Source organism: Salmo salar, chromosome 17 (genome assembly GCF_965601325.2).
Source record: "Salmo salar chromosome 17, fSalSal1, whole genome shotgun sequence".
NCBI classification, from domain to species: Eukaryota; Metazoa; Chordata; class Actinopteri; order Salmoniformes; family Salmonidae; genus Salmo; species Salmo salar.
Genome location: NC_138307.1, coordinates 79,509,232 through 79,521,795, shown reverse-complemented (window position 1 = coordinate 79,521,795; position 12,564 = coordinate 79,509,232). Strand labels below are relative to the sequence as shown.

Below are 12,564 nucleotides of genomic sequence, written 5' to 3'. Positions count from 1 at the left end.
ATCTACAGGACTGTTACCGTCAGACTGATATATGATCTACAGGACCGTTACCGTCAGACTGATATATGATCTACAGGACCGTTACCGTCAGACTGATATATGATCTACAGGACCGTTACCGTCAGACTGATATATGATCTACAGGACTGTTACCGTCAGACTGATATATGATCTACAGGACTGTTACCGTCAGACTGATATATGATCTACAGGACTGTTACCGTCAGACTGATATATGATCTACAGGACTGTTACCGTCAGACTGATATATGATCTACAGGACTGTTACCGTCAGACTGATATATGATCTACAGGACTGTTACCGTCAGACTGATATATGATCTACAGGACTGTTACCGTCAGACTGATAGGGTACGATCTACAGGACCGTTACCGTCAGACTGATATATGATCTACAGGACTGTTACCGTCAGACTGATATATGATCTACAGGACTGTTACCGTCAGACTGATATATGATCTACAGGACCGTTACCGTCAGACTGATATATGATCTACAGGACCGTTACCGTCAGACTGATATATGATCTACAGGACTGTTACCGTCAGACTGATATATGATCTACAGGACTGTTACCGTCAGACTGATATATGATCTACAGGACTGTTACCGTCAGACTGATATATGATCTACAGGACTGTTACCGTCAGACTGATATATGATCTACAGGACTGTTACCGTCAGACTGATATATGATCTACAGGACTGTTACCGTCAGACTGATATATGATCTACAGGACTGTTACCGTCAGACTGATATATGATCTACAGGACTGTTACCGTCAGACTGATATATGATCTACAGGACTGTTACCGTCAGACTGATATATGATCTACAGGACTGTTACCGTCAGACTGATATATGATCTACAGGACTGTTACCGTCAGACTGATATATGATCTACAGGACTGTTACCGTCAGACTGATATATGATCTACAGGACCGTTACCGTCAGACTGATATATGATCTACAGGACTGTTACCGTCAGACTGATATATGATCTACATGACTGTTACCGTCAGACTGATATATGATCTACAGGACTGTTACCGTCAGACTGATATATGATCTACAGGACTGTTACCGTCAGACTGATATATGATCTACAGGACTGTTACCGTCAGACTGATATATGATCTACAGGACTGTTACTGTCAGACTGATATATGATCTACAGGACTGTTACCGTCAGACTGATATATGATCTACAGGACCGTTACCGTCAGACTGATATATGATCTACAGGACTGTTACTGCTATCACTCACAGAACTGATACAACCTGCTATTAAAGCAGCCAGACATGGTGCACTACAGTCAGTCAGTCCCTGTGGCTTCCATTAACAGCCAGCCGGGAGGCTGCAGTGGTGTGACTGATACAACCTGCTATTAAACCAGTCAGTCCCTGTGGCTTCCATTAACAGCCAGCCGGGAGGCTGCAGTGGTGTGACTGATACCTTTAGTGAAGAGGCAGCACACATAAATCAGCCAGCACTCCATCTCTTCACACACACACACACACACACACACACACACACACACACACACACACACAGTCATTAGAAGACTATCTGATGGGCCAGCCACTCCATCTCCATGAGGGTAACAGTCTGGTAGACACAGTAGTATAGAACACGGTGGTGAACAGTTCAGTCCTCACCTTGTTCAGAGCTTCCTTCAGCTGCTTCTCAGCCGTCGACTGTTTGATGTTGGCCTCACGCACCATCTTGTGAGCTTCCTGTAAGAAGGCACGAGACGTTAGACCCACAATGCATCTCTCATCACCCTGACCTCTAACCCCTACCGACTCTTCACACAATACAACACACAAAACAGAGAGCCCAACAACCAAACACAAGCCAAGACAACCTGAGTCAGAGTTACAGCTGGCACCAAACACCCAGAGAAAAGCAGGTTAGTATCTTTACAAACTAACATGAGTTTTGAAAACAGGAGAGAGGAGAGACAGAGGAGACAGAGAGAGGAGGGAAACTGTTAATCTAGCTACGTAAGAGAAGGGAGGAGAGAAGCCAAAACACTTTGATCACAAGGAGGGCAATCTTAGTGTTTCTGCGGGGATGAATTAGCCGGTCGGACCAACCTCAAACAGGCTAGCAGTGAGCTCCTCCAGTTCCTGGCCCAGTTGGTCCCTGACTTTAGAAAGCCTTTTACACTGCTCGTCTTTTAACTTAAGATCCTTAAGAAATGAAAAAACAAACATGAAAAAAACTAAAAAAAACGTGATGAATAAATGAATGTAAATATAAATGACGTGGTAATAATAATGACAAAGGAAAATCAAATGTGGTTTATTTTAGCAGCCGAAATAAGATGAAACAAATCAAAAATGTGAAGTGTAGCGTGACTTAGTGTGTGTGAATGTTGTAGGTGTGTGTAGACTTTACACAGGCATGTACTGTAAACACACACAGTTCAGTTGACAGCAGGCCAAGTTTCCATAGCTGAAATCAAAACGTTTATATTACCCTAATAATATATTACCCTGTACAGTAAATGTATTTCAGAGCAATAAAATACTTGGTTAGTTCCTGGAAGGGATCTTTAACAGTGTGTGGCCCTTATTGTTCTATACTAGTTCCTGGAAGGGATCTTTAACAGCGTGTGGCCCTTATTGTTCTATACTAGTTCCTGGAAGGGGTCTTTAACAGTGTGTGGCCCTTATTGTTCTATACTAGTTCCTGGAAGGGATCTTTAACAGTGTGTGGCCCTTATTGTTCTATACTAGTTCCTGGAAGGGATCTTTAACAGTGTGTGGCCCTTATTGTTCTATACTAGTTCCTGGAAGGGATCTTTAACAGTGTGTGGCCCTTATTGTTCTATACTAGTTCCTGGAAGGGATCTTTAACAGTGTGTGGCCCTTATTGTTCTATACTAGTTCCTGGAAGGGGTCTTTAACAGTGTGTGGCCCTTATTGTTCTATACTAGTTCCTGGAAGGGATCTTTAACAGTGTGTGGCCCTTATTGTTCTATACTAGTTCCTGGAAGGGATCTTTAACAGTGTGTGGCCCTTATTGTTCTATACTAGTTCCTGGAAGGAACATGGACATCCACTGTAAGCTGTATAAACTGGGTGTTGTCCATGCCATATAATACAATAGAAACATTTGTGTCCACTAGACGAGATGGTTCTTGTCGGTAAATATAGTGAGGCTACACCCACCAACCCCCACCCACATGCTGATGCAGTAACTGTTGTTCACACAGAAACTGTATGTTTAGAGCTACAGCCCCACAGGGGGTGCAAGCGTGCACACACACACACACACACACACACGGTTTACTAGTCCTCTCCTCTGGCAAGGTGACACCTCTTGACACATTGTTTTGTTAACAAACCCAGTTGTTAAATAACTTTCCAGGGCCTGACCAAATACAACAGGACAGATACTAGTGGTATTCTACACCGTGGTAAACAACAGGACAGATACTAGTGGTATTCTACACCATGGTAAACAACAGGACAGATACTAGTGGTATTCTACACCATGGTAAACAACAGGACAGATACTAGTGGTAAACAACAGGACAGATACTAGTGGTATTCTACACCATGGTAAACAACAGGACAGATACTAGTGGTAAACAACAGGACAGATACTAGTGGTATTCTACACCATGGTAAACAACAGGAGAGACACTAGTGGTATTCTACACCATGGTAAACAACAGGACAGATACTAGTGGTATTCTACACCATGGTAAACAACAGGACAGATACTAGTGGTAAACAACAGGACAGACACTAGTGGTATTCTACACCATGGTAAACAACAGGACAGACACTAGTGGTAAACAACAGGAGAGACACTAGTGGTATTCTACACCATGGTAAACAACAGGACAGATACTAGTGGTAAACAACAGGACAGATACTAGTGGTAAACAACAGGACAGATACTAGTGGTAAACAACAGGACAGACACTAGTGGTAAACAACAGGACAGATACTAGTGGTAAACAACAGGACAGATACTAGTGGTAAACAACAGGACAGATACTAGTGGTATTCTACACCGTGGTAAACAACAGGACAGATACTAGTGGTATTCTACACCGTGGTAAACAACAGGACAGATACTAGTGGTATTCTACACCATGGTAAACAACAGGACAGATACTAGTGGTATTCTACACCATGGTAAACAACAGGACAGATACTAGTGGTATTCTACACCATGGTAAACAACAGGACAGATACTAGTGGTAAACAACAGGACAGATACTAGTGGTAAACAACAGGACAGATACTAGTGGTAAACAACAGGACAGATACTAGTGGTAAACAACAGGACAGATACTAGTGGTATTCTACACCATGGTAAACAACAGGACAGATACTAGTGGTAAACAACAGGACAGATACTAGTGGTATTCTACACCGTGGTAAACAACAGGACAGATACTAGTGGTATTCTACACCATGGTAAACAACAGGACAGATACTAGTGGTAAACAACAGGACAGATACTAGTGGTATTCTACACCATGGTAAACAACAGGACAGACACTAGTGGTAAACAACAGGACAGACACTAGTGGTAAACAACAGGACAGATACTAGTGGTAAACAACAGGACAGATACTAGTGGTATTCTACACCATGGTAAACAACAGGACAGATACTAGTGGTATTCTACACCGTGGTAAACAACAGGACAGATACTAGTGGTATTCTACACCATGGTAAACAACAGGAGAGACACTAGTGGTATTCTACACCATGGTAAACAACAGGAGAGACACTAGTGGTATTCTACACCATGGTAAACAACAGGACAGATACTAGTGGTAAACAACAGGACAGACACTAGTGGTAAACAACAGGACAGATACTAGTGGTAAACAACAGGACAGATACTAGTGGTAAACAACAGGACAGATACTAGTGGTATTCTACACCATGGTAAACAACAGGACAGATACTAGTGGTATTCTACACCATGGTAAACAACAGGACAGATACTAGTGGTAAACAACAGGACAGATACTAGTGGTAAACAACAGGACAGATACTAGTGGTAAACAACAGGACAGACACTAGTGGTAAACAACAGGACAGATACTAGTGGTAAACAACAGGACAGACACTAGTGGTATTCTACACCATGGTAAACAACAGGACAGATACTAGTGGTATTCTACACCATGGTAAACAACAGGACAGATACTAGTGGTATTCTACACCATGGTAAACAACAGGACAGATACTAGTGGTATTCTACACCATGGTAAACAACAGGACAGATACTAGTGGTAAACAACAGGACAGATACTAGTGGTAAACAACAGGACAGACACTAGTGGTATTCTACACCATGGTAAACAACAGGACAGATACTAGTGGTATTCTACACCATGGTAAACAACAGGACAGACACTAGTGGTAAACAACAGGACAGATACTAGTGGTATTCTACACCATGGTAAACAACAGGACAGATACTAGTGGTATTCTACACCATGGTAAACAACAGGACAGATACTAGTGGTATTCTACACCGTGGTAAACAACAGGACAGATACTAGTGGTATTCTACACCGTGGTAAACAACAGGACAGATACTAGTGGTAAACAACAGGACAGATACTAGTGGTAAACAACAGGACAGACACTAGTGGTAAACAACAGGACAGATACTAGTGGTAAACAACAGGACAGATACTAGTGGTATTCTACACCATGGTAAACAACAGGACAGATACTAGTGGTAAACAACAGGACAGATACTAGTGGTATTCTACACCATGGTAAACAACAGGACAGATACTAGTGGTAAACAACAGGACAGATACTAGTGGTATTCTCCACCGTGGTAAACAACAGGACAGATACTAGTGGTAAACAACAGGACAGATACTAGTGGTAAACAACAGGACAGATACTAGTGGTAAACAACAGGACAGATACTAGTGGTAAACAACAGGACAGATACTAGTGGTAAACAACAGGACAGATACTAGTGGTAAACAACAGGACAGATACTAGTGGTAAACAACAGGACAGATACTAGTGGTAAACAACAGGACAGATACTAGTGGTAAACAACAGGACAGATACTAGTGGTAAACAACAGGACAGATACTAGTGGTATTCTACACCATGGTAAACAACAGGACAGATACTAGTGGTAAACAACAGGACAGATACTAGTGGTATTCTACACCATGGTAAACAACAGGACAGATACTAGTGGTATTCTACACCATGGTAAACAACAGGACAGATACTAGTGGTAAACAACAGGACAGACACTAGTGGTATTCTACACCATGGTAAACAACAGGACAGATACTAGTGGTAAACAACAGGACAGATACTAGTGGTAAACAACAGGACAGATACTAGTGGTAAACAACAGGACAGATACTAGTGGTAAACAACAGGACAGACACTAGTGGTAAACAACAGGACAGATACTAGTGGTAAACAACAGGACAGACACTAGTGGTAAACAACAGGACAGATACTAGTGGTATTCTACACCATGGTAAACAACAGGACAGATACTAGTGGTAAACAACAGGACAGACACTAGTGGTAAACAACAGGACAGATACTAGTGGTATTCTACACCATGGTAAACAACAGGACAGATACTAGTGGTAAACAACAGGACAGATACTAGTGGTATTCTACACCATGGTAAACAACAGGACAGATACTAGTGGTATTCTACACCATGGTAAACAACAGGACAGATACTAGTGGTATTCTACACCATGGTAAACAACAGGACAGATACTAGTGGTATTCTACACCATGGTAAACAACAGGACAGATACTAGTGGTATTCTACACCATGGTAAACAACAGGACAGACACTAGTGGTATTCTACACCATGGTAAACAACAGGACAGATACTAGTGGTAAACAACAGGACAGATACTAGTGGTATTCTACACCATGGTAAACAACAGGACAGACACTAGTGGTAAACAACAGGACAGATACTAGTGGTAAACAACAGGACAGATACTAGTGGTAAACAACAGGACAGATACTAGTGGTAAACAACAGGACAGATACTAGTGGTAAACAACAGGACAGACACTAGTGGTAAACAACAGGACAGACACTAGTGGTATTCTACACCATGGTAAACAACAGGACAGATACTAGTGGTAAACAACAGGACAGACACTAGTGGTATTCTACACCATGGTAAACAACAGGACAGATACTAGTGGTATTCTACACCATGGTAAACAACAGGACAGATACTAGTGGTATTCTACACCATGGTAAACAACAGGACAGATACTAGTGGTAAACAACAGGACAGATACTAGTGGTAAACAACAGGACAGACACCAGTGGTAAACAACAGGACAGATACTAGTGGTAAACAACAGGACAGATACTAGTGGTATTCTACACCATGGTAAACAACAGGACAGATACTAGTGGTATTCTACACCATGGTAAACAACAGGACAGATACTAGTGGTATTCTACACCATGGTAAACAACAGGACAGATACTAGTGGTAAACAACAGGACAGATACTAGTGGTATTCTACACCGTGGTAAACAACAGGACAGACACTAGTGGTAAACAACAGGACAGACACTAGTGGTAAACAACAGGACAGATACTAGTGGTAAACAACAGGACAGATACTAGTGGTAAACAACAGGACAGATACTAGTGGTAAACAACAGGACAGATACTAGTGGTAAACAACAGGACAGATACTAGTGGTATTCTACACCATGGTAAACAACAGGACAGATACTAGTGGTATTCTACACCATGGTAAACAACAGGACAGATACTAGTGGTATTCTACACCATGGTAAACAACAGGACAGATACTAGTGGTATTCTACACCATGGTAAACAACAGGACAGATACTAGTGGTAAACAACAGGACAGATACTAGTGGTAAACAACAGGACAGACACTAGTGGTATTCTACACCATGGTAAACAACAGGACAGATACTAGTGGTATTCTACACCATGGTAAACAACAGGACAGATACTAGTGGTAAACAACAGGACAGATACTAGTGGTAAACAACAGGACAGACACTAGTGGTATTCTACACCATGGTAAACAACAGGACAGATACTAGTGGTAAACAACAGGACAGATACTAGTGGTAAACAACAGGACAGATACTAGTGGTAAACAACAGGACAGATACTAGTGGTAAACAACAGGACAGATACTAGTGGTAAACAACAGGACAGATACTAGTGGTAAACAACAGGACAGATACTAGTGGTAAACAACAGGACAGATACTAGTGGTATTCTACACCATGGTAAACAACAGGACAGATACTAGTGGTATTCTACACCATGGTAAACAACAGGACAGATACTAGTGGTATTCTACACCATGGTAAACAACAGGACAGATACTAGTGGTAAACAACAGGACAGATACTAGTGGTAAACAACAGGACAGACACCAGTGGTAAACAACAGGACAGATACTAGTGGTAAACAACAGGACAGATACTAGTGGTATTCTACACCATGGTAAACAACAGGACAGATACTAGTGGTATTCTACACCATGGTAAACAACAGGACAGATACTAGTGGTAAACAACAGGACAGATACTAGTGGTATTCTACACCGTGGTAAACAACAGGACAGACACTAGTGGTAAACAACAGGACAGACACTAGTGGTAAACAACAGGACAGATACTAGTGGTAAACAACAGGACAGATACTAGTGGTAAACAACAGGACAGATACTAGTGGTAAACAACAGGACAGATACTAGTGGTATTCTACACCATGGTAAACAACAGGACAGATACTAGTGGTATTCTACACCATGGTAAACAACAGGACAGATACTAGTGGTATTCTACACCATGGTAAACAACAGGACAGATACTAGTGGTAAACAACAGGACAGATACTAGTGGTATTCTACACCATGGTAAACAACAGGACAGACACTAGTGGTATTCTACACCATGGTAAACAACAGGACAGACACTAGTGGTAAACAACAGGAGAGACACTAGTGGTATTCTACACCATGGTAAACAACAGGACAGATACTAGTGGTATTCTACACCATGGTAAACAACAGGACAGATACTAGTGGTAAACAACAGGACAGATACTAGTGGTAAACAACAGGACAGACACTAGTGGTATTCTACACCATGGTAAACAACAGGACAGATACTAGTGGTAAACAACAGGACAGATACTAGTGGTATTCTACACCATGGTAAACAACAGGACAGATACTAGTGGTAAACAACAGGACAGATACTAGTGGTAAACAACAGGACAGATACTAGTGGTAAACAACAGGACAGATACTAGTGGTAAACAACAGGACAGATACTAGTGGTATTCTACACCATGGTAAACAACAGGACAGATACTAGTGGTAAACAACAGGACAGATACTAGTGGTAAACAACAGGACAGACACTAGTGGTAAACAACAGGACAGATACTAGTGGTAAACAACAGGACAGATACTAGTGGTAAACAACAGGACAGATACTAGTGGTAAACAACAGGACAGATACTAGTGGTATTCTACACCATGGTAAACAACAGGACAGATACTAGTGGTAAACAACAGGACAGACACTAGTGGTAAACAACAGGACAGATACTAGTGGTAAACAACAGGACAGATACTAGTGGTAAACAACAGGACAGATACTAGTGGTATTCTACACCATGGTAAACAACAGGACAGACACTAGTGGTATTCTACACCATGGTAAACAACAGGACAGATACTAGTGGTATTCTACACCATGGTAAACAACAGGACAGATACTAGTGGTAAACAACAGTACAGATACTAGTGGTAAACAACAGGACAGATACTAGTGGTAAACAACAGGACAGACACTAGTGGTAAACAACAGGACAGACACTAGTGGTAAACAACAGGACAGATACTAGTGGTAAACAACAGGACAGACACTAGTGGTAAACAACAGGACAGACACTAGTGGTAAACAACAGGACAGACACTAGTGGTATTCTACACCATGGTAAACAACAGGACAGATACTAGTGGTAAACAACAGGACAGATACTAGTGGTATTCTACACCATGGTAAACAACAGGACAGATACTAGTGGTATTCTACACCATGGTAAACAACAGGACAGACACTAGTGGTAAACAACAGGACAGACACTAGTGGTAAACAACAGGACAGATACTAGTGGTAAACAACAGGACAGATACTAGTGGTAAACAACAGGACAGATACTAGTGGTATTCTACACCATGGTAAACAACAGGACAGACACTAGTGGTATTCTACACCATGGTAAACAACAGGACAGATACTAGTGGTAAACAACAGGACAGACACTATTGGTATTCTCCACCATGGTAAACAACAGGACAGGCGCACGCACGCACACCCTCTCTCGCTCTCTCTTGTCCGGACAGGGTTCCCTCTCTCATCGAACACAAGGTCATCGCCATGCCGACAGAGGCAGAAGGTTGAGAGCAGTGATCAACGCAGGAAGTGGAGGGAGGTAGATAGCAGTAGTGATCAACGCAGGAAGTGGAGGGAGGTAGATAGTAGTAGTGATCAACGCAGGAAGTGGAGGGAGGTAGATAGTAGTAGTGATCAATGCAGGAAGTGGAGGGAGGTAGATAGTAGTAGTGATCAATGCAGGAAGTGGAGGGAGGTAGACAGCAGTAGTGATCAATGCAGGAAGTGGAGGGAGGTAGACAGCAGTAGTGATCAACGCAGGAAGTGGAGGGAGGTAGATAGCAGTAGTGATCAACGCAGGAAGTGGAGGGAGGTAGATAGTAGTAGTGATCAACGCAGGAAGTGGAGGGAGAATGGGGAGGGAATGGCAGGAAAGGGGGAAGAAGGTAGGGGTGGGATGAGATGGAAGGAGAGGAAGAACGGTACAGGGCTGACCCTACCCAGCCAGATCAATGTGTTGGTTCTGGAGTGGACCACTTGTCTGAGCTGCTTAGACTGTCTGGGGGAATCAGTGATTTACCTGTTTGTCTGGGATAGGCTGGTCACAAGGCTAATCCTTGTTAAGGCTGTACAGACCCATAGCCTTAAACTGATTAGGAAGGAGGAACTGGGTGTTTGCACAACATTTCCCTCTCCTTACTGGAAGAGACACTGGCAACAGGACACCAGTCAGTCCTGGTGCAGCGAGGAGCAGCCAGACCGGGTAATACAGGTAGGAAGACACACAGCTTTCTCTGAGGGGACATGGCAGAGGGATCGTACAGAATTGTGATTCCAAATCCATGAGGGGTCACCATAAGGTCAGCAGTGGTCAATAAGAACACATGAGAATGACTGATTGGTTCAATCTAACCTCCCCGGACCACCCTGCTAGTAGCCTGGCACACATCTGTTTGTGCTCTATGTTCGGCATGCCAAGGAGTGGCAACTGGCAAGATGGTATCCATCCCAAGCTGCACTTCTAGACCCATATCACAGGGGACCCTGCACCTCATTGGAGTGGTCTGATTTGGAGCATCTGTGACAGTGAATGAGGTCCAGCCTTCCCTGTAGCTCAGTTGGTAGAGCATGGTGTTTGCAACGCCAGGGTTGTGGGTTCGATTCCCACGGGGGGCCAGCACAGAAAAAAAAAAAAAAAAATGTATGAAATGTATGCATTCACTACTGTAAGTCGCTCTGGATAAGAGCGTCTACTAAAATGACTAAAAGGTCCAGTCTAATGGCTGTAGTTATAATCCATGACTTGCCTGATGCTAATGGAACTGAAGGAGCCTCCAGGGGATACTGGGCTTTCCTCTAGTACAGTAGCTAGCTGGTGATTCAGCACCACCTTTCTTCTAGTACAGTAGCTAGCTGGTGATTCAGTACCACCTTTCTTCTAGTACAGTAGCTAGCTGGTGATTCAGTACCACCTTTCTTCTAGTACAGTAGCTAGCTGGTGATTCAGTACCACCTTTCTTCTAGTACAGTAGCTAGCTGGTGATTCAGTACCACCTTTCTTCTAGTACAGTAGCTAGCTGGTGATTCAGCACCACCTTTCTTCTAGTACAGTAGCTAGCTGGTGATTCAGCACCACCTTTCTTCTAGTACAGTAGCTAGCTGGTGATTCAGCACCACCTTTCTTCTAGTACAGTAGCTAGCTGGTGATTCAGCACCACCTTTCTTCTAGTACAGTAGCTAGCTAGTGATTCAGTACCACCTTTCCTCTAGTACAGTAGCTAGCTGGTGATTCAGTACCACCTTTCCTCTAGTACAGTAGCTAGCTGGTGATTCAGTACCACCTTTCTTCTAGTACAGTAGCTAGCTGGTGATTCAGTACCACCTTTCTTCTAGTACAATAGCTAGCTGGTGATTCAGTACCACCTTTCTTCTAGTACAGTAGCTAGCTGGTGATTCAGTACCACCTTTCTTCTAGTACAGTAGCTAGCTGGTGATTCAGCACCACCTTTCTTCTAGTACAGTAGCTAGCTGGTGATTCAGCACCACCTTTCTTCTAGTACAGTAGCTAGCTGGTGATTCAGCACCACCTTTCTTCTAGTACAGTAGCTAGCTAGTGATTCAGT

General features: G+C 42.8%; 1 protein-coding gene across 5 annotated transcripts in view; it reads right to left on the bottom strand.

Moving 5' to 3' along the window:
- The window catches only part of LOC106595282 (rab-3A-interacting protein), a 94,069-nt gene that overhangs the window by 34,460 nt on the left and 47,045 nt on the right, over nt 1-12,564 (bottom strand). For 4 of the 5 annotated variants that reach the window (XM_082964224.1, XM_082964227.1, XM_082964226.1 and 1 more), the window contains exons 5-6: nt 2,125-2,220; nt 1,684-1,761 (exon numbers count right to left, since the gene is read on the bottom strand). In XM_082964224.1, the coding sequence (XP_082820350.1) occupies nt 1,684-1,761; nt 2,125-2,220 (174 nt within the window). The remainder of the gene's footprint in view (nt 1-1,683; nt 1,762-2,124; nt 2,221-12,564) is intronic. The other variant, XM_082964228.1, reaches the window with a different exon arrangement.